Consider the following 24,099-nt stretch of genomic DNA (forward strand, 5'->3'; position numbering starts at 1 on the left):
TCTCAATAATGCTTAATGCTATAATCCTCTGTGTTTATTCCTAAAACCAAAAACAAATGGTGTAGTACTGTCCCTTTATGTCCTCTTTCAGATCTCCTTTCCTTGCACTGTCTTTCTTTGAATAGCCCTCTACACTCACTGCTTCAAAGCCATTTGACCTGTAAGGTGCAGTATAGAGCCTGAACTAGTAAAAGTGATACATAACTCAACTCTCAACTTTATTTATAAAGCGCTTTAAGCAACCGTAGCTGAGACAAAGTGCTGTACAAGAAATAAAACAAAAAGTAAAACAATAAAAATACTAAAACAATAAAAACAATAAAACAACAAAAATGTTAAAACAATAAAAACAATAAAACAATAAAGATATTAAGAGAATAAAAACAATAAAACACTAAAAACAAGAGCATAGTCTCATGCTGAGTTGAAAGCCAAGGAATACAAATGGGTTTTAAGATGAGTTTTAAAAAATGGACAGTGAGGGGGCTTGTCTAATGTGGAGCGGGAGGACGTTCCAAAGTTAACTGATAAATACCAGGCCAGGGTTCCAGTGGAGCAAGTCCTGGCAGCCATGTTTTCAGTGGGAGTGTGCCTCCATGTCTCTTGGTCCCAGAGGTATGGATAGTAAAGAGTGTCTGTGCCTCATATAACAACACTTCAAAACTGAACTATCCATTTAACAAAAGCCCTATAAACAAATTGCCACTCACTGAATTCAGAGAGAAAAATCATACAATTCACCATTCACATACACAAACAATAAAAAACAATCACCACAGTGTTTCTACTGGATAACTAACCAATACTGTTACAAAGCCCTGTTGTATTGTGTTCTTTGTGAGTTTAAAATCAGAAAATATTTTATTTTCTTACTGACTTGATGACAGTTGTGAAAAGCATGGTATTTTCTTTTCAGCATGTGTCAGCCATGATATAATATGTTATGTCTTTCCTGTTCCTCGATATCTTGCTCGTAAAATAAGTAAACAAATTAAATGTGGACTTTGAGAATACAGAGACGGAACCAGAGGAATAATATTGGGGGAAGAATATTGCAAATTAGGCAAAGTAAAATAACCTGCAAAACACACTCAGCACTCCACACCCTAGCAGTCGACAGAAAATTCCCCCTCATCACAAAGGATCCTACTCTCCACCTCTAGTATAAAGTCCAAGAAAATATTTTACCACAACTCCTTCATTCACACTGTCATGTACATGTTAATGCAGGTAACACCCCTTCAATAACATACAGTATAAGCAGAGTAGCCTAGCACCATCTACTGGCCATAGGCTGCTATAGCACACAAATGTCACTGAATCACCTTCACTGGCCACATAATATTGTGCTACATGCAAGTCACATACACTGCAGATTTCATAAAACACTTTCTTCTCTTATAGAAAACTCATGTTACAGTTTTCTCTCGTGTGACTAGACTGAACACAGATCCACATCAAATGTCCTCCAGGGAACATGAAGGAAGTTTACCTCTGCAGGTAGTCTTTAAAGTGCAAATATGATGGTTTCAGTGGAGCAGTGATAAGTAATTGAGGAGCTCATTTGCAAAAACTAATAAGAACAACAAAGGGAAAAGGTGCTTTTTATATATTAGGTTTACAGTTTACAGTATAAAACAAGTTATTTTGCTAAAATGAACTCTGTAAGTATTTATATTGTGTTCTGTCTGTCTTTGATTATCTGCCAGGCTTTTTCTCTGATCTTATTAATATTTAATAAGTTAAAGTTTTGTCATCTTTTTTTTATGAATCAAGTGTTTCATCTCTTCAAAAGTTTCCATTATAAGCTGTTGTTTGCTTGCTGATCAACTTCAAAGAGACATGAATGTGAATTTACCAGGATTACACCTAGATTGACCAAGCCCCACCTCCTCATCCTGGTTTGATGTTTGATGTTTGTGTTCCTCAGTCAGGATGAACTTAGAAGCATAGGTTAAGTCCTACTTTCTAACATTTGCCAGATATCTTAATTCTACTTTCATGCAACAGGCACCAGTTTGTTTACTTACCTGTTTTTATGTGTGTGTCTGCTAAATGACATGTAATGTAATGTAATGTGTGTGTGTGTGTGTGTGTGTGTGTGTGTGTGTGTGTCAGCTCACAGTCTGTTTCTCTAGCTTCTCTATTTACTTTCAATTTGGTTTGACAAAGAGGGTTAACATAGTGATATTAAAAGAGATGGGAAAACAAGTAAATGAAATATTTATTTAGAATTTTGACTTATTTGATTTTTTAAACATTTAAATAATTCTAAACTAAAAACTAAAATCAGACCAAAACAATGCCAATAAGAGTGATAGATCATCTTTGTGTGTTATGTTCATAAAAATTTACGAATAACTTTACATTGATATTATATTTCTACTTTTGCTAATGATCAATGAAAAACTATAAATTGTAAAATGTCTCTGCTGTAAACATCATGAGACAGAGAAGAGAAGCTTCACTGATGGATTCCATGCCACAGTGCATCATATGTGTAACCTCTTACGGTAACCTTTACGGTAATGATTTTCTGTGTTTGCATATCCATCACTGTGTGCAACATCTGACTGACAGGGAAGTTTTCTATAGGCCTTTTTTCCTCAATGACATCGAGGTTTGACCATTAAAGAACAGAGTAGTGAGCACAGGCGTCTTTTTATCCCTTCTTCTTCTATTTTTGGCTCCTGTGTCATGTGAATTGTGACCTCCGCTGTGAGTGCCTGTGATGCTCTGGTGTCAAAACTGTTCTTCATTCCTTGAGGAGACAATTTTGTCTACATGTGCCCTTGTTGGCCTAGAAGGTGGAATTCATGAGTCATATGGTAGAAAAGAAAAGGATAAAAGGGGGTGATGTAATGTAAGATTTATTGTGATTTATGATGTGTTGATTACATTGTTTCAGCTCTAGGTATCAGCAAAGAAAGGCCTCCAAAACCCGTTTAAATACCTTAACTCTGGGATTCACAGGCAGACTGATGGAGGATGCCCAACTATAAACTATCTTCTTGTTCATGTTTGGCATTGTTTCAGTTCTCTTCAGATCTGAGCTGCTTCCAATAAAGCTTTTCAACTTAATTCATCTCTGACTCCAGAAACTCCATCCTTGTCAGCTCACCTGATAATCAAATCTCCACAATACACATGCCACAAGTGACCTATTATACTTTGAAAAATCAGTAATAGTACATTAGTAATATAATAAATATTCTGCATGGCTTTTTAAAACTTAATATAACTGTCAAAAGAAGTCATTCCTATGTCTTAAAGTCATTTAAACGTCCAACAACAAGTAGAAACAGTTTTAAGACTACAATGATGGCGCCAAACCAGTTGGCGAAACAACAACGTAACACCGCTCAACCAGACACACATGTCCCATTCCAGGGACTGGACCCTACGGAGTGTGGATTTGTCGGCCGGGTGTCGTCAAAATGCGTCACCGCGCAGCGACGTAGGCTGTCCCAATTCAAATGGTCTACGTCGACTCCTTCGTATCTGGCCGACGTATGTGGCCGACGTTAGCTTGTTTGGGAAGGATAGGTCTGGTGTATCCTTCTCAGCTGACCATATCCCATAATTCCTTGCACGCGAGCGGCAAATCTGTTCCAATACAAGCAAGATGGAGGAGGGAAGCGTCTCGAGTGGCAGCAGCGAGTTTGTTGTAAGTATGACAAATCAATCAAACAAAACAAATTAAACGTGTTTTCTATACTAAAAGTCGTGCCGCTATTGATGTAATTAATAAGCACAAGTCACAAGACTGGCCGCCGCATTTGCTGTTCGCTGTCTGCTGTTTGCAAGCCCTGGGAAAAAGTCGTTTCAATCACAGCGTAACTTTTAAACTTTTGTTTTAAAGGGGACATATTATACCCTATTTCTCCAAGTTAAAATAGTTCCCTGGTGTCCTAATGAACATGTCTGTGACATGCTTTGGTCAAAATACCATAAGGAAGAAGCACCATAGCAGTTCAATAACCCTGCCAAAACCGCCCCTTTCAAAACGCTTGGTTTTGTGCATGGTCCCTTTATATGCAAATGAGACACAGGCAAACACACACCCACTTCTTCCAGGGGGTTTCTGATTCCTCTCATTTCAAATTAGCATGTAGAGCAAGAGTTAATCTTCCACTGATATTAATGCATGATTTCAAACAGTCCGAGTTATTTTTTGTGCCTGGTTCTCTTGATTAGTCATAGTTTACAGTTATAATTTCTATAGGAATATTAATTTTATGAAAGTAACAAACAGTAGGTGTCAAGAAATGTGCTTGGACATACATTAACATGTAATAACAGTTAAGTTTTTGTCTTCACATTATTATTTTGCACATGGTAACCCAAGTGAGTATGCAAACTGAACTTCTGAGAATAAATGTTTGTTTATCCTTTGGTGAATATTGTTTTTGACCAAATTCACTATACATCCCTTTAAAGGGTGGGCATCGTCATTGGATTTGTGTGTGATTATAGGCGAAAGTGCTAAAAATTGGACTGGCAGGTGTGACAAACAATTTTATTTAGAATCTTATTTTATGAAGCTGCTGGCAACGCACACTGAAGGTTTGGATGACGCTCTGTTTTTTAGCTGAGATACTATAGAAATGTCGACCCCTTTCCTTTATTGCATCAAAGCTTTACTTTGTGACCACCGTAATGTTTTAGTTCTGTATGAAAAGGAAACTATAACGTTTTAAAAATGCACAAAAGTCATATCTAATTCTTGAGATATATACGTTGTCATTCATTCATGTATTTATTATTATTCCTTCTTTATGAAGTGTTTTATCGCCTAAACTTACACTAAGGGAGACCACGAAAAAAGGACTGAGTATTCTTTTTCCACACTTTGGCGACTGGAAGGGCCTCCAGAGTCCCAAATATAAGTATTAAAATGATTAAAAAGTTGATTTTGCATAATATGTCCCTTTTAAAAAAGACATTTGAGAACATCAGTAGGAAACACTGATCAACATTTCCGTCATTTTATGGAACAAACAACTAATCAGTCAACAAAATAATGGACTGATTAATCGATGATGAAAATAAAAATGTTATTAGTTGCAGCCCTACACTCCACCTAATATTATTAGTCGTCTTTCAACGGGAAGATTGTGGGTTTGATTGCAGGCTCCACTAGTCTACATGCCGATGTGTACTTAGACAAGACTCTTAACTTTACGTTGTCCCTGACAGCTGTGCCGGCAGCGTGTGAATGGGTATGAAAGATGTGTGATAGACAATGTGCTGCACATAGATACACTGAAGCTGTGAGTGAATAACAAAACTAGTGTAAAGCAGCTTTGAGTGGTCATCGAGACTAGAAAAGCGCTACAGACTATTTACCATACCATGGTCTCAACTTAAATCATTACATTTAATGACCCTCAATTGTTCTGTATCTTCAAAGTCAGATTATTGCCAATTTACAAGAAGACTCAACTAGTTATTTGTGAGCTTGACCACTGACTTTATTCTACCTCATCATTCGGCTAATTGTTGTGTTTGCTTGTGTAGATCGAGTGCCACGAGTTTCCCGAAGACGTCAAACGTTTGGCTCTGAGAGCAGAGAGTGGACTGGAAGAGAAGAACATGTGAAGCCATACTCATGACATTGTGTATCATGAATGTAGACAGATTGCATGCACATGTACAATATTCGCACATCCACATACAGTACATGCAAACATTCAGTTTGACTTGACTTAGAAGAGTCCATCTGATAGGGGTCATGCCTACCTGCTGTGTATTTTTTTATCAAGTGAATGGAAGTAACGGACTTACATCAGCTAAATCTGGCAACTAGAATTATGGGGTATTATATGTTTTAAATTGCACTCATTCACTGGGTTCAAAGGAAACAATGACATAGCTTTACATTTGCAGCGTATGAAGTAGTGGACTGTGAATAGACTGGTTTTCAAAATTCCTCTCATTTCAAATTAGCATGTAGAGCAAGAGTTAATCTTCCACTGATATTAATGCATGATTTCAAACAGTCCGAGTTATTTTTTGTGCCTGGTTCTCTTGATTAGTCATAGTTTACAGTTATAATTTCTATAGGAATATTAATTTTATGAAAGTAACAAACATTAGGTGTCAAGAAATGTGCTTGGACATACATTAACATGTTATAACAGTTAAGTTTTTGTCTTCACATTATTATTTTGCACAAGGTAACCCAAGTGAGTATGCAAACTGAGCTTCTTAGAATAAATGTTTGTTTATCCTTTGGTGAATATTGTTTTTGACCAAATTCACTATACATCCATTTAAAGGGTGGGCATCGTCATTGGATTTGTGTGTGATTATAGGTGAAAGTGCAAAAAATTGGACTGGCAGGTGTGACAAACAATTTTATTCAGAATCTTATTTTATGAAGCTGCTGGCAACGCACACTGAAGGTTTAGATGACGCTCTGTTTTTAGCTGAGACACTGTAGAAATGTCGACCCCTTTCCTTTATTGCATCAAAGCTTTACTTTGTGACCACCGTAATGTATTTGTTCTGTATGAAAAGGAAACTATAACGTTTTAAAAATGCACAAAAGTCATGTTATTCTTAAGATATATACGTTGTCATTCATTCATGTATTTATTATTATTCCTTCTTTATGAAGTGTTCAAATTGATTGCTGTATCAGACTTAATTCATTGTGTTTGTTCATTGTGTATCAGCATTTTTATTTAAAGATGCTTTGGAACAAGTGTTTTCTCCTTTTTTTAGTGACATGAAGAAAAGCTCCCTGCTGCTGATTCAGCTCAGAGAAAAGGAGACTCAGGAGCTGAGACAAGCCATGTTCTCTCTCGTGGTACCACTGTCTGTTTTAGACACAGCAGCAACCTTCCCTTTTCTTCTATATAACTGAATTACTGAACTAAGTGAATCGTTTGATATTTTGTGGGTTTGAGTGTTCCATTTTCTTGGAGCATGTCTTTTGTGACTAAAAACATCTGCCCACTAGTGCTCCACTCGGGCGGCAGCCGATGAAATCGACACCGTCCTGAGGGAACTGATTCAGTCAGTGGAGCTGAAGCGCTGAATTGAGCGACACGATCGAAGCCCAGGAGAAGATGGCCGGGCTGAGCAGCTGCTGGGCAAGATCCAGAGGGAGATCTTGGAGCTGAAGGAGAGCAAGGCTGAAATGGACATATTGTCCCAGGCTGAGGACAATTTCCTTCCCATCCATTTCCTTCAGGTAACACACAACTTGTCAATTCATTTGAAGGGGAACACTGGGATTTTTGTAAAAATCCCACATCCCACACAAATCAAGCCGAACAGCGCCAAACTGTAGATCACTTAAAACTACTTAACAATCCCTAAAAACGTGGGTTACCAGATAAATCTCTATATTTAACAGAGGAATCTGTGTATTTAGGGACCGCTGCCGCTGTAGTCTGTGGAGTTATGGGAGCAGCTGAGAGTGTGTCCCACCAAGTGTTTTTAACTGATTTACAGTTCGGCACTGTTCGGCTTGATCCTTGTGTCGGACGTCTCTTCCTGTGTTTGCACGCTCTGTGAAAATCAGTTAAAAAGACTTAGGGACAGCACCACTGATCGCCACTGCTGATTGCCAGCGGCGAGCTGCATAAACTGCCGCTGTACGTGACTGTATCAGACTGAGTCTGTGCTCCAGTCATGGAGGACGTACTGAACAAATATTTTTAATTAGGATGTGTCAGAATGGTCAGTCATGAGTTCTATTTGACCTTTTCTTAAAAACACGTTTGCTGACTTTATCCGGCACATTAGCTTCATATATAAAATGTATCCACTGGACACCAAATCCTCTGAGGCTGGAAGTTTGTGTACAACACTGTGCTCCACTGTGCAGCCACGAACAGCACACTTGTCCTTCCGTGTTGACATAATACCGCTCTTCCTCCCTCACCTCTCGCATTTTATAGGGACAAGGTGGAGCTAAGGTGGAGCTCTCGGTGAAATGCGCATGCTGCCGTCATAATGCACAGGGAATTCAACATTGTGTGTTTTATCGCCTATACTTACAGGGGGACCACGAAAAAAATATTCTTTTTCCACACTTTGGCGACTGGTAGGGCCTCCAGAGTCCCAAATATAAGTATTAAAATTATTAAAAAGTTGATTTTGCATAATATGTCCCCTTTAAAGATCCCATAGCCCGGAAGTGCCAATTAAGGCTGTGTTTTTGTGTGTATCTGCGTCATTACCTCGTTTATGAAGCCCTAAAAGTCCATAACAATCAGTTCAGTCACTGCTGAGAGCGCAGGGTTTGAATGTTTTCCTGAGCTCTACGAAGCGGAACGGCACTTCCGTTACGTAGTTACGTAACTGGCGAATTTCACCACTCCTCTAAACAGCAGCGCTTCCTAGTCCGGGCACATCCGGTGACGTACTTTCAGCCATAGAAGAAGAAGAACTACTTTCGTTGTAGCTGCTGAGCTCTGTACAACCGATACGCTCAGCAGCTCGGTAACCACAACGTTATCCAAGCTACCTTTTACTTTTTTTTTACATCAAAAGGGGCCAAGATAAACCCTTGTAAATGCCAGAACCCAGGATTGAACCAGGGTCCTTCAGATCTTCAGTCTGACGTTCTCCCAACTGAGCTACTTTGGCATCTTTGGGAAGTCCAGTGAGCTTGTGGGTGGAAAAATCACAGCATTATCACCCAAAAAGGCTGTATTTCATTTTTCATTCTATTTGGACAATAAGTACAGCCTGCAACACTCTGTACCTGATGTACCTGATGATAACGTTTGGCAAATGCAAACTACATATTCAACTTTCACTATGTGAGAGAGGGAAGTCTTGGGCTAATGGCCAAGGCTCTCTTTTGACATATGGGGCTTTATGTGGCTCCCAGACCAAAAAGTGCACAGCAATGACACAGCACAAGTGTCATTGCTAGTTTCCAAGCAACACACTTGTCATTTTCGTGTCCAGTGCCCAAGTGGTGTACAGTAGGTAGCAAATCCACTTGCTGCCATCATTGTGCTTGTGGGTGTGTTGGTTCTAAAATGAAGAATTAGCGGGTCTCTTTAGACCAGTGGCTAACAAAAACCAGGTCACAGTCAATGGTACCGTATTTTCATGCTTGTTTAAAGAGTCCTCCACCGTGTTGACAGTAGTAATGGTTGTGAGTATACAGAGCTCTACCAAGATCAACCGCTGCGGCTAGCTCGGCTACCCCTGAGGCCTCGACTAACAGCAAAATGCTCACATCTAAGATGCTCTCTGACTCGCTCAACTTCATCCAGGATTCAGTCTGTGGAAAGTTTGGGGCGGCCATTCAGACACTGCAGGAGGATATTAAGCTGGATATTGTCTTGGTGAGGAGCGAGCTGTCGGTGGCGGTCAGTAATCTGCAGGCCTCGTTAGCATCACATGATAACTGACTGAAGGAGCTGGAGAGAGCTGCCGACTATACTGGTGACTGTACTACTACCAAGTTGATGTGGGGGAGCTGCGGGCAAAATGTGAAGACTTGGAAGGCCGTTCCAGGTGGAACAATTTGCGGCTTATTGGTGTTGAGGAAGGGCTTGAGAATGGCCAGCCTACACACTTTGTGTCTCAACTTTTGAAAGATATACTAAACCTGAGCGAAGCCCCGCTGTTGGACAGAGCCCACAGATCACTACGAGCAAAATCAAAACCGGAGGACCCCCTGTGTGTGTTTATCATGCACATGCACTACACACATATGAGGGATGAGATACTGCGAAAGTCCACTCGGGGCCCCCTGATGTACAAAGGAAAGATGCTCTGTATTTATCCCGACTACACCACCACGGTTATGAAGAAAAGGGCAGCATTTGGAGACTTGAAAAAGAGGCTGAGATCCATAGAGGGAGCCAAGTACGGGCTACATTTTCCGGCTACGCTCCATGTCACTCTCCCTGGGAGTAAGGAGCGTACTTTGGAGGAGCCCACCTTGACCTGGGAGTAAGGAGCGTACTTTGGAGGATCCCACCTTGGCATTGGACTTCATTGCATCTTGCACTGCATCTTCCTCACCCGGATAAGAAGTACAGCCGCTAATTAAAACAAGCCATGTGTCAACGATGTTTTTTTGCTGGCCGTCTCCTTTGGACACTAATTTCTGGGGGCCTGTCGCTATGGAACTGTAGGTATAGCTGCCGTTAGATATCGACAGTAGGCAGGTACGTATGTTTCTCCCTCCTTTTTTATTCCTGTTATCATCCATTATAAGCTACACATATGGTTCTGTGTGGCACTGTGAGATTGATAATATTACCAGCAACCGGGACTATTACTGTATACTACCTGGTGCACACAATGTTTGACTGTGCACTGTAATGTGGAATGTAATGAAACACATACACTTGAGTGCTGTTACATGCAGAGTTATGTTGTTCACAGTTAAATTTTTTAGCTGAATTTGTAACTATAGTAATAAGAGAGCAAAACAGGTTTACTTTTTTTTGGTCTATATTCATTCTTTTCTTTACAGTTTTTGACCGATTTACGGATAATGGTTAGACCAGACCTTGGCTTGCAACTCTTTTGATTGATGTTTCTGCAGTGGCAAAACAGAGGACTGCGCACGCAGCAAGACCTCTTCATAGATGGTTCCTTTGTCTCCTTTCAACAATTGCGCACTAAATTCAATTCAATAAGATTTGGCAACCTTTTCTGAGAAACATTGTATGTTTTTATTGTTTGTTGTCTAGGCCTATTATGTCATTTCTTATATTTTATTTATCTTATCTTGTTTATCTCTGTTGTACAGCACTTTGTTTCAGCTGTTGTTGTTTTTTTAAAGTGCTTTATAAATAAAGTTGGATTGGATATGTGGAAGAGAAATCAGAGCTGCATGAATCGAGTTAATTAGTACAACCAATGATTTAATTGTGTTTAGATGACAATCCGCTTAAATACTATTGAATATGCAAAAGAGAAAAAAAATGATCAACAACATCGATGGTTCATGTTTGGTTTAATTAAGAGACTACAACAAAAGGTACAGAAAGAGCTGACAGAATATCCATACAATCAAGTTTGGTAAACACCACTGACCGATAGCACAGCCTCTCCACAGCTCTGACCTCTGCGGTTGAAGACAGCCATCCAATGTAAACAAAGGCACAAGCAAGCACATCAGAGACTGTGCTCTATCCGCTTATGTAAAACCATGCTCTGCTGGAGTTGAAACTGCAGGCATTTATAAGACAGACGTCGATTATAAAAACATTAAAATACATTTTGTAACTCTGAAATGGTGGTTCAGTTCCCCAGTGAATAGTGAATGGTCTGTATTTATATAGCGCTTTTCTAGTCTTAATGACCACTCAAAGGTGCTTTACACTACAGTTTTGTGATTCATTCATTCATACCCATTCACTCACATGTTCATACAGTGCTATGTTCATTTATCATCTTTCATTGCTCATCTAAGTGCAGCCGCTTTTCCTTATCACACATCTTCCATACCCATTGACATGCTGCAGACCCGGCTGATCAGGAACGGCTGTTGAGTGTCTTGCCCAAGGACATGTGGACATGTAGTAAGACGACTTGCTCTACCACTGAGCCATACGACAACAAACTCCAGATTCTCAGATGCATCATAATTATCTCTTCAACAATAATGACTCAATGCAGACAAATCAATTAACAAAATGATCAACAAACATGGTAGAGTGGTGGCTAACACCAAACAGCAAGGTCTGGGGTAGCAACCGAGGGCCTTATTGCTGAAGTTTGCATGTTCTCCGCATGTGTGGGTTTTTTCCTGGTTCTCCAGTTTCCTCCGAAGGTGTTTTCATCCACTGGAATGGTTCAGTTTGGTACAGTATTATTTATCTGACTGCTTATAGTGCTTAAAGTGGGCCGGTACTGGCCAGTACGCAATACTGGCACTTATCTCAAAGTCATTATAACGTCCCAGAATATTCATTTCCCAGGCTGCAGTACATGACGTTCATCCATTCTCGCAGAAGTCTAGTGTTTGTTTCTGGTGTCCAGAGTTTTTATTTTTACTGTTAAATAAATAATCTATTGGGAGTTTTTGAAAATGGTCACTAATGTTTAGTTATATTCAGTGACTTCTTGACACCAGATAAAATGGGGAAAAAAACATAAATCATCGTTGGAAATGTTACGAATAATCTAAATATACAAATTACAACATAAGTCCAGTTTTTCATTTTTGGAATCTGGACTAAATATTAAAATAAATAGGTGTATGTTGTGAACATTAATGAAATCTTCTGGAACCATTTATTAACTGAAAATTTTCACAATTAAGGGTTTAATGATTTAGAAATACTGACACACACACAGGAATGGAATCCCTGTCATGAATTGCATTAAATAATTTGATTGAATAATTGAATCTAATCCAAATCAAATCAAATTCTAAAAGGTTTCTTATTGGAGAAGTTTTTCTCTAGGTTGTTCAAGCATCTCAACAAATGGCAAATTATACAATTTTTACAGAGAACAGCCTAAAAATTAAATAATGTATACGTACTGTATGTTTCTAGCATGGAAGGTCTAGGATTAAGAAAATATCTGTTTTCCAGATCCACATTCTTTATCAACATACGAAAAGATATTGTGTGACAGCACATAAACAAACATATATCATGGCAGATCTGTTTTGAGCACATGCAGGCTTAAACCCAGAAGTCCTTGAAGATGATTTCATGTGTCCTCCCAAATTAACTTAACTGTGAAGGTTATCAGTCATTCAGGTCTTAGTCGAATCCTGTAGAGAGCTGTAAGCAACTAGACTTGTTTGGGTGATGTTTGAAGACGTTTCACCTCTCATCCACGAGGCTTCTTCAGTTCTGACTAACTGGTGGAAAAATCCAAGTATTTAGCCTCTGAAGGCTGGAAACCTGTCTAGAGAGTTGTTTAAGGCCTGGTATACTTCTGCACACATGCCTCGTGCGCCACATTGCACGTTACATTGCGCACCGCATCAGGGTCCTGTAGTATCCCACGTCACCTTCAGGTGGCAGTACAAGTCTAGACGTAGGGTATAAGGAGGCACTCATACAAGAGAAGAAGAGGATAAATGTAGAGAGCTTAATTGTGCAACCATGGCAATGAGAAGAATACTAGTAGAGGAAGAGCTGTCCAGCGAGTAAGAACGTTAGTGTGACCATGTCAACGAGAACAATGCTACATGATGAAGATAGAGATGAAGATAGCGACAGGAGGGCTCTCCTGGATGTACAGCGAGTCAGAGGCCCAAGGGCTTCTCGGGCAGCGATGGTGGTGTGGGACAACCTGAAGACCTTCTTCCGTGGCAGGATGCAGTCGGTGGGGAGGCCTCCTCGATTGACTTTTTTTTAATTGCAAATATGTTGTTACAAATACAAATATCGGTCAATCAACCTATTTGTGTGAACTGTCAATTAATGTCATCAAAGCATGTGATTGGTCAGAACAAGCCAGTAGAGGAGGCAACATAATGCAGCAGCTTCATAAAGTGTCATGTGTTAAGTTTGAGTCAGTTAGTTTAGTTTGTGTACTCCTGGTTTTATTTTGGTGAAGGGTTTTTCTGTTTTGCTATCTGCACTTCATCTGTCTTGTCTAGTCTCGTGGAGTTCATGCTCCTTAAATACGCCCTCCTCCATTTGTCTCGTGCCAGTGTGTCTTGTGTGTCTCCTCGTCCTGCACCTCACGTTTCCCTTTTGGATTACCACGTCTGCTTCATCTTGTTCCCTGTGCCTGGCTCACTCTCGTCTGACCCTGTTTTGGATTTATAACTTGACCTTGAGTAAGCCTTTGCTTTGTTAAAATAAACTCCTTTTTGTTTAAACTGAGATCTCTGCCTCCGCCTTGTGTATTTGGGTCCACACTGTGTTTGAGTGCGTTACGGCCGTGACATAAAGAACCAAAAGTCAATAAAGTAGCGCCTTTTATTAAGTTATGTCCTTGTAACTTTTATTACGTTTTTAAGTCATTAGAGGGGTTGTGCTGTCCAGATCAAAAGAGAATGCACAAAAAATAAAAGGTTCAGGGGTTTTCAATATTTGTATTTTCATGCTTGTGCTAATGAGCTGCACAGAGCCACACATTCGAGCAGCTCACAGTTCAGCCACCCGAGACTTGTCAGGACTCTGTTGTCTTCCCTAGTGTCTGTGCCACCTCCCTCCAGGAGGTTAAATTCAGTCCCCCACCCAGATTTTCCCACTCTAGAATCTGGTTTCAAAAAATAGCGCTTCTAAAAAAAATAGGGCTCCTCCAATGCTGTTTCCTTGGGAATTAAATGTCAATACAATAAAAAACATAAGTGGATTCCCCTAGACTGGTTTTTGTGAGGACAGCCCTGAGTTTCACCTGTTTTTTCCACCAGTTATTCAGAAATCAAGAAGCCTCTTGGATCAGAGGTGAAATGTCTTCAGGCTTAACTCAAGCAAGTCCAGTTGCCTACAGCTAACTCCTGAAGATAAGATGATGTTTGTTTCTGGTCAAATTGTTATTAATATCATAAACCCTTTTTTTGACATTCTGTGATCTGATGAATCTGGAGTTTCCAAAGGAATGTCACAGGCTGGTGTCAGCAGTCTTCATCTTCTGAGTGCTGACAGAGTTGGGTAGCGTTGCAGTGTCAGACTGGGCGTCCCTGCAAAAGAACACAGCAGGGTTTTTACAGGCCCACATTGCCACCTCTCCTCCTTTTCCAGGGCTAGAACTGGAGAGGCGGCTGTTGTTATTAATCCCTACACGGCTCACGTAACGGTCCCTTATTCTCTCTGCCTGATTAAGTCGGATCTCACGGTTCTGGGTTTGGCTTGAGAGGTACGCAGCGATATTTCTTGTCCGATAACCCTCCTCTCTGCTCCGGCCCAGTAACATGGATATGTTGGGGTTCCTCAGAGCGTAGATCAGGGGATTGATGGCTCCATTTGCCCAGGCGAGCCAGATGGCCACTGTATCCATTGCAGGGTTAAACGTGTAGTTTCCCATTGCTGTAACCAACCCCATTAAACAATATGGCCCCCAACAAAATATAATAAAAACAATCATGATAAGAACTGTGGTGGCCGTTCGCATTTCACTGTAAAATCGCAGTAAGTATGCGTATGTGGTCACCGGCCTGACTCGGATCTCTGAGAGCCGCACTGTCTTACAGATGTTATAATGACAAAAGCACATGAGGGAGAAGGGCAGTAAATAACAGATAACAATCATGCAGATGCTATACACCGTCCCCATGCGTGACGTCCCAGAGTGGAACACATACATACAATGGTAGAACCCTCGCTTATGGATTTCTGTTGGTGTCCGAAGCAGCAGATACCAAGGTATAGAGAAAATGACTGCAGTCAACCAGACAGCTATCAACAACTGAGTGGCTTTCTGACGCCCTATTTTAGCCTGTGGCTGTCGAACTATGGCGTAATACCTATCAAAGGAGATCAAAGTCATTGTCAGGGTGGAGATGATCCCGAAGCAGGTATTGAAAAAGCCATTGGCCACACAGAAATGATCCCCAAACATCCAGATGCCGTCCTTGCTGAAGAGCATGACAAAGGAGAAGGGCAGGCACAGGACAGCTGTGAGGAAGTCCGACAGCGACAGTGACATAATGAAAGCATTGGTCACTGTGCGAAGCTGCCTGTGTTTGATGATGACAATGACAACTGCGGAATTACCGAGGCTGGAGAGGAGGAAGATGGAGAGGAGCACCAGAGCCTGGGCTGCCACTGTGATGCCCTGCAGGGCAGAGTTACTCTCTGCAGTGCTCACCAGAGCTGGCGTCGATGCCTGATGGGTTTGACCAAGCTCAATCCCTCTTTCATCTCTAAAGGCCGATAGGTTTCCTGTAGTTCCCACTGTAGCCTCGGTGGTTGAGGTCACCAGGCTGGTCACTATGGAAACAACCCTAAAGAGCCAGAAGAGATGAGATGGTTTAATCATTGCAGAGATCAAATATGTTCTCACACTTACCAACAGTATTTCATGTACAGCATATCAGTAGATTTTTTTTATGATGGCAAATTGTTATGCAGTTTATAAATCATGCAATCAAAGAACAGGTGTGTAAATCCAAGCTTTGAACTCAATACACACACACACACAGTCTTCAGATGATGTAAACATGTAAATCCAAAACAAATTTCATTCCAAATGAGTTGGCTGGTATGTGTTCATATAAACAGTCGATCTCATCATGACATACTGGATTGGTGCTATCACTTCTGATCCACACAAAGGTATTTCAAATGTGTTACTGCTGTATTTCCACAGACACAAAATAAATGGACAGGGAAGGGGACGAGCAAACACATTGCAGCATTTGTTTTCTATAGAAACCAAAGTGAAGGTTCTTCTTCTGCTTCTTCTTCTGGAGAATTAGACAACACTACACATTCTGGCTGAACGCTTGATGCATATATGTACACCACAATCGGATAATTTTAATTTTGTGTCCATGTAAATGTTGGAATTTGAAATTCAACTGGAACAAATCTTTTTGCAATGAAGAAATTTGTATGTATATACAGCTACTGATGCCCGTTTCCATGAGTCAGTTACATCTGTTTCATTCATATGTCATTAGGTGTTACATTTTTTTCTAAGTAACATTGTCATTAACAAATTAAATCATTCTTTATTTCAATTTAAACATTCTCAAGCATGTTTTGACAGGAATGCATGTTCCTGAGGTACGTACCTAACGCCGCACAGGTTTTTGTTTCAATTTATCTTCACAATTCTCTTTTCTCAACAGTGGTTGTGATTGTTGGGGAGTTTGCTGATACAACACTTTTCCATTATACAGTTCTAGCACTACTTGGCTCTACTGTACTTTTTTGGGGGGGTTTTTGTTTGTTTTTTCCATTAGAGGTTAGTACCTGCGACCTGGTGTTTTTTTTTGTTCAGTCATCTGCCTCGACCGGTTGGGGTGAAAGGAAAAATGCACACAGTGATTCAGAAAATTATGTTTCTTGTGAAACTGTGAGGAACCTTGGAGTTATTTTTGACCAGGAAATGTCATTTGATTCACACATAAAACTAATTTCCAGAACAGCCTTCTTCCACCTGCGGAACATTAGAAACATTCTGTCCTTCCAGGACGCCAAAAAACTAGTTCATGCTTTTGTTACGTCAAGATTAGATTACTGTAACTCCTTATTATCAGGATGTTCCAACAAGTCTGTTAGAACCCTTCAGTTAATTCAAAATGCTGCAGCACGAGTTCTGACAGGAACTAGAAAGAGAGACCATATAACTCCAGTGTTAGCTTCTCTACACTGGCTCCCCGTACAGTTTAGAATTCAATTTAAAATCCTCCTCCTCACGTACAAAGCACTTAATGGTCAGGCCCCTTCATACCTGAAAGACCTAGTTTTACCATATCACCCTAACAGACCACTTAGGTCACAAAATACTGGTTTACTTGTGGTTCCCAGAGTCTGTAAGAGCAGAATGGGAGGCAGAGCCTTCAGTTACCAGGCTCCTCTCCTGTGGAACCAGCTTCCAATGACAGTTCAGGAGCCTCTCTCTGTATTTAAAGTTAGACTTAAACCTTTCCTTAAAGCTTATAGTTGAAGCTGGCTCAGGGAAACCTGGACCATCTCTTAGTTATGCTGCTAGAGACCTAGACTGCTAGGGGATTTTCCTGTGGTGCACTCACTCTCTCACACTTAGGGTATGAATATGATTTTATTATATGTCATTAATCTTGTTCTCTCTCTCCCTAGTTTGTGTCTTTATACAAATAAAAATGAATTGAATTGAATTTAATTAAGTGTAACTCAAGCTAGTTTGGCAATTTGAAAAATATATTTGAGTCATAGGTTGGTGTAGCTGTGGGGAATGATTTATGAATAGTGGAGGTGTCAGTGAGCACCTGCCCCATCACCCCATCTGCAATTTTTTCAGCGAGGTTCAATGAATCATAACTTGAGCCTGGAGCCCCTCATGCAAATGCCACTTACAATTCAGTGCAGAGCAAAGACAGTGGGATGGAAGGTGCATGGACAGAGTGAATTACCTCGGCACAACAGGTGAAGAGGTGCCTAGCTGGTTGGTGAAGCTTGGCCTGGAGGTGTGGGCTGAGTAGTTGCTGCCCCACAGGGCTGTGCTGGCAGATGAATCCATAGATGATGTGCAAAAACAACACGACAACAATTCATCCCTTCTCTTACACACATCCAATCAGTCTATGGTCTGTCACTTTGGGTTTCCTGGATTCTGCTGATTGGCGTCTCCTCCCCTGCATCCTAGTGTAGTTGACTTTTTTAATGATCTCCATATTCATCTAGAGAAAAAACTGAAAAGACAAAGAAAGGTCAAGTCTGTGTTCAAACTGCAGTCAGTGAAATGTTTTAGTTCAAATCACCTGTGTTAAATAGCTCTATACTGTGTCAGCTTTCACTGATCTAGACCAGTGGTTCACAAACACTGGGTCAGGACTCTTTGGGGTCCCCAACAGAATTTGCAGAAATTTACCAACCTTTTAGTGAAGCTTCATGTGTATGTGTTTTATATAATCTGCATAAAATATCTTTGAAATGATCCATTTACCAGTTCAAAATGGCATTGGGTGTTACAGATATGGCTGTAAATGACTTACAAAATCATGCACACACTTGCTATTGATTTGGGTCACAACAGCTTGCAGTTTTAAAAACATGGGTCCCCATAGGAAACGTTTGGGTAACGCTGATCTAGAGTGTTTACTAAGTGACATCATTCTCTTAATATCAGACTCTGACAATAACTGTGCCTCTTCACTAAAGGTGTTAATGAGGTGATGTACGGAGGAAGGAGGGAAATGCTTGCAGCTCCAAGTTCCGACACACGGTGGATTTGTGGCAAGCACTGTTGCCTTACTCAATTAAACCGTGGGCCTTTCTGTGTGGAGTTTGCATTTTCTCCTTGCGTGAGTGTGGGTTTTGTACAGATTGTCTGGCTTCCTCCCACAGTCCAAAAACATGCAGATTAAGTTCACTGGACTCTAGAGTGAATTGTTTGTGAAAATGTTGGCCCTGTAATGGACTGGCGACCTGTCCAGGATGTGAAATGAATGAATGGACAGAAAGGTAACACAGACTTTACATAAAAAGTGAAAGTATCAGTGGGCTTCTCAGTTGCTACTTCTCACTTGATCATATATCAAGATATAGAAGTAGTAGAAGCAGCAAACATCTAATCCTAAGGATTTGATATCTCATTCAATCGTCTTTTCTATAGAAAATGATGTACATTTTGTAAATGATTTTGCCATTTAGAGGAAATAGACAAAGTATGGCATGTATGAGTGGACAAACGTGTGTGAACATTTGTTTGCGAACCCTCAATAAGCAATAGCAAATATTGATGCTTCAAAATGGGAGTTTCAATACCCACGTTAGGGGTGGGCGATGTTACGATATTATATCGTGAAGGATCGTTGCCGATCTGCCAAAGCACAGAGATGGTAGTATGGTATATAGGGCACATTCTATCCATTTCTGTTCTATGCTCTTGTGCACACGCATCAGTTAGTTTTTCCCTCTGCCAAATCACAATATTTGCTTGTTCGCTTGATACCTGCCCTAGAGAAACATTGACCAGTCATTGCGAACTACAGGCAGTGTCCTGGATTTTTCATTCCCTACCCTGTTTCATTCAAAGTGAAGTGGGTGAAGCCATGGCTGAAAATGAAAACAAAGAGTTTGACACCTCTGTTTTACACCAAGTAGAGTATTTGCATATTAATTTTAAATTGCATTTCGAGATATTTATAATTATTTATTTTTTTTTTTTTTCTAAAATCTAACCTTGTGATTTTTGCCAGTATCAGACCAATGCCAATACTGGATAATGATATTGCACCACAGTATCATATGGCCTAATTCCTAGTCATTTGTACATTGAATATTGTTTACTAAAATCTTGATGATGATAACAATGTTCTGATGTGTTGAAAATCATAGAAATACTTTCAACAAGCATTTAAAAATAATACAATGTTGTTAAAATAATGTTATTATTTCCTCCCTTAGTGTTAACACATGAAGTGAGACACACACACACACACACTCGCTCCGTCTCAGAGACACATCAGCCCGTGAACACACAACACCAGCCGTATTGTTGTTATTCCCACCTCCTCATCAGTCATGTCGCAGCTGTACAGCTGTGTATGGGTTCAGGCCTGTGGGAGAAGAATCCATCGCTGGTTCCTCAGCTGTGGTCAACACCGCCAGAAGAGAGTGAGTGTGTGTGAGAGAGAGAGAGAGAGAGAGAGAGAGAGAGAGGAACACAAAACGAAAACAAACTAGCAAAAAAACTCGTCTTGATAGCGTTTCTCGGTCTCTCCATCAGTGGCCACAGCTGTTTGTGGGCCACACAGTGTATTTTCTGCCCGTCCTCCTCCAACATGCCGACAATCGCTCTCACAAACCACGCCCTCCGCGTGAATGAGCTCACGGTTTTCGTCTGACGTTTAATGCAGTTGCCATGGCGACGGGTGAAAGAATTTTGCATCAATGTCCCTATGAAATGATAGGTGTTTGGACAATGACCCGATCAAAAGTGTATCAGGTTTCACCACAGACCTATATATTCAGAATACTTTTGCATTAATATTGACAAAATGAATAAGCAATATATCAATTGGACCACTGGACTCTGGGGGTACATGAAAAAAGGATTAATAACAATTAATGATTAAACCTACAGTTTTAACCCATGTCATTGATCAATAATTCCATAATACATTTCAGCATAACAAACAGTTATGAGTAAGTAGTTATGATGTCCCAAGTACCACTTGAGGGTGCCCCACAGCTGAGAACCGAGGATACAATACAATATTGTGTGTTCCTCCTAAAAGTCAGATATATAGATATATTTTAAACTCATACAAACATTGACAAAGAATATATACATACATTTGAAAATTCATGGATCCCAATAATAGTTATATTTTATTTAAAAAAATATATAATTTCAGTTAAAGAGCTTCTACATACTGATGTATTAACCATTACAGAAACATAAACAATGATTTTGATAATTACCAATGCTGTTATGTTTGTGTTTTGCATAAGCAAACTAAGCGGCTGCTTAGGGCCCCGTGACAACCAGGGACCCCAAGAGCAAATAACTGTAAAAAAAAAAAATCAATTATTATTTTTTTTGGATGGGGGTGTCCGGTTATATTGCCCACATTATTATGAGTCCCACATTAGTTATGTTAAAAGGAAAGGAAAAGAGAAAGGTCTGAGCAGAATGTTTGTTTGCTTGTTCATTTGTATTACTTAAACTGTACATTTGAAAATAATAATATTGATAAATAGAGAGAAATTATGCTTATTTGATACATGGGTTTCTTAAAAGGAAGAATATGGAAAATATGTTTTCATACAAAAGGTATTTTCTGAGTGTTTCTTAGATACAGTTGTTTTGTTTGATACTGTATGAAACTCTAGATTACAAGGGGGAGATGTCACGTAAACCTGTTACGAGCTGTGATTGAGCATGCGTCAGTATGCACGCTAACATAACATAACATAAAAGAGGGGATTCACGTGTATTGAGTTACGACTTGTTGGATGAAAGTTGAGCTAAAGAAAATCCACCTTCTCCTCATATATAACATATTACAGCAGTGCCGGCCCTGAGTAATTTGGTGCCCTAGGCAAGATTTTAGCTGGCGCCCCCTTGTATCGCAGCAGTCAATTTCACAATCAACTTTCATACAATCACAGAGAAACTGCATGTGTGTATTCAAGATTTTATTTCTTTGAGTAAAAAATATCACAACAAATAAAAACTAAAGAAAGAAACAAGTGATAAAATTGAAAATACAAAATAAATAAGGCAAACATATTAAGCCGAACACTGCACACGAAAACAAGTGACATAAAAGGAATTAAAAATACAACATAAATAGGGCAAACATATTAAGCCGAACACTGCACATGAAAACCAGTGACATAAAATGATTTAAATATACAATATAAATATGGTATTGCACAAAATAATAAATTATGAAACCAGTGCAGACATAACAACACACACTATTGCACAAAAAAAATGAGAGACCTCTTGATTCACCACTATTTACATGATTCCAAGAGAGGGGGCTGTGCTGTGCAGAGGTAGACGGGACAGCAGCACCTGATGCTGTGTCACTGGGGGTGGTACTGAAATATTTTAAAAGTGCATCTGAAGGGAGAAGAGAAGTATATGTGACGTCTGCATGTTACATTTTAATAAAAAAACAGATGCTTGGTGTGCTATACATGAGACTAATATAGACTAATAAAGAAAATGTGATGCGATTCATTCAACTTGATTGTCATTGCAATGCAATTCAGTCTAACCAGAGTGCAAAAACCAGTAAAGTGCAGTGAAAGGAATATATATGTTTATATAGCCTATGAATGATATGGGAAAGCTAAGGTATGAAATATTAACAGTAATACACTTTAACTGCACTTTAACACTGATGTAAACTTTAACAAACATAAACTGTGACACATAAAACCAAAGGCTTACAACCACCCTATTACAAAGGGGATGGACAACTAAAAGCATTTTAACTGACATACAAGCAGGAAAGACACCTGTAAAATAACACCTGAACAGGCCTAACGTTAAGTTTCCAAACGTCCCTGATGAATTTATGGTAACATTATCATTATCATTATCATTAACATTAACACACGTCGACTCAGCTATTTATTGATTATTAAACAATGTTGCTATCGTAGTAAGCTAGCAAGCTAACACTCTGCTCCAACAACGGTAACTACGATGCATTAAACTATTAATTTCATGCACTTCATCACATTGACATTACTGTACCTCTATCTTTTTCACATTTTTCTTCCTCTTCTTTCCTTCTTTTCCTTCCTTGGGCACCGGATGGCTTCAGTCTTTTGGACATAATTATGATACAGTGTCATTAATCTTTTTCTTCGTCTCTGGGTTATGGTCCGGTCAGATTCAGGCAGCTGAACCCGCCCCCCTCACATAGGGCAGGTACAGAGCAACGGCTCGTTGCACCCAGAAAAAAGGTTTCTGCATTATTTAATAGTCTTTTCTATGACTTTATGTTGCTGTGGGCTTATATAATATTTCGAAATAATAATAATCATGGCACTGGTAAAAAAAAGAAGTAGTATTTATATATATATATATTTTTTTTTTCCGTTTTCGGCGCCCCCTGCGGATGACAGCGCCCCTAGCATATGCCCAGGGCCAGCTCTGTATCACAGTAAGGGTCTGCAGAATCAGATGTCTATCAATGATAGTCCTATAAATGGTTCCTCTCTTTCGCTGAGAGCCTCTGGTTCCAGAGATCAAGTATCTTTTGGGCCACCTGGAAAGACGGAAGCCCTACGAAAGAGCCCAGGACCTGTGCATCATTCAACACCATCCACCAGCCGCTGCAGGGTCAGCTTTCCAGACAGAGTCAGTACCGTAGTCAGGCCAGGTGTTCTGTGGTGCATGGAGTCTGGCTCCGATTATCAGTGGTTCTCTTAACAAGCAGTGTAGCGAGTGCCATTTTATGGTTAAAAACGGCCAATGAACACCTAGATAAAAAGGAGGAAGCTCACTTAATTTTAGAAATTTAGAATTCTTAAAAACAGAGCATCATTCAGAGGAATGCAGAGGGCCTCTGTCCAGATCTAGCATTCGCCAACCGCCGATTCGAGCCTTTATGGACGATCTGTCAGTCACAGCGACATCAGTTCCAGGGTGCCGCTGGCTCCTCAAAGGACTGGAAAGGCTAGCATCAGAATGACATTCAAGCCAGCCAAATGCAGCTTCCACATGGGCGGACTCCAAATTTCATCAGTGACAGAGAAGCCTGTGAAGAGCTTGGGGAAGATCTTCAACGCTACTCTGAGAGACACAGCAGCGATCCAAGCAGTGCAAAATGAGCGGAAAACCTGGCTATCAGCAGTGGACAGGTCAGGCCTGCCAGGGAAGTTCATAGCTTGGCTATATCAACATGGCATCCTGCCAAGACTTTTGTGGCCATTGTTGATGTACCAAGTCCCAATAACGACAGTGGAGGCCTAAGAGCGAAACATCAGCCAGTTCCTGCGCAGCTGGCTGGGCCTGCCAAAGAGTCTGAGCTGCATTGCCCTGTATGGGTATACTAACAAACTGCAGCTTCCTTTC

The 24,099-nt window shown here is 40.2% G+C and overlaps 1 protein-coding gene and 1 non-coding gene across 2 annotated transcripts; both read right to left on the bottom strand.

Annotated features, from left to right (window-relative positions):
• Positions 1 to 8,531: 8,531 nt before the first annotated feature.
• On the bottom strand, positions 8,532 to 8,604 carry trnaf-gaa (transfer RNA phenylalanine (anticodon GAA)). The gene has a single exon. It is a non-coding gene; the product is annotated as a tRNA-Phe (tRNA).
• A 5,195-nt stretch (positions 8,605 to 13,799) lies between these two features.
• Positions 13,800 to 20,330, bottom strand: LOC131444366 (G-protein coupled receptor 135). The gene is made up of 3 exons (XM_058614605.1): positions 20,066 to 20,330; positions 17,966 to 18,244; positions 13,800 to 15,850 (listed from the first exon to the last, which is right to left on the bottom strand). Exons 2-3 carry the CDS (start codon positions 18,070 to 18,072, stop codon positions 14,509 to 14,511), a joined length of 1,449 nt encoding a protein of 482 aa, XP_058470588.1. The 5' UTR covers positions 18,073 to 18,244; positions 20,066 to 20,330; the 3' UTR covers positions 13,800 to 14,508.
• Between the last annotated feature and the right edge of the window lie 3,769 nt (positions 20,331 to 24,099).

This window comes from Solea solea, chromosome 18, assembly GCF_958295425.1.
Source record: "Solea solea chromosome 18, fSolSol10.1, whole genome shotgun sequence".
Lineage (NCBI taxonomy): Eukaryota > Metazoa > Chordata > Actinopteri > Pleuronectiformes > Soleidae > Solea > Solea solea.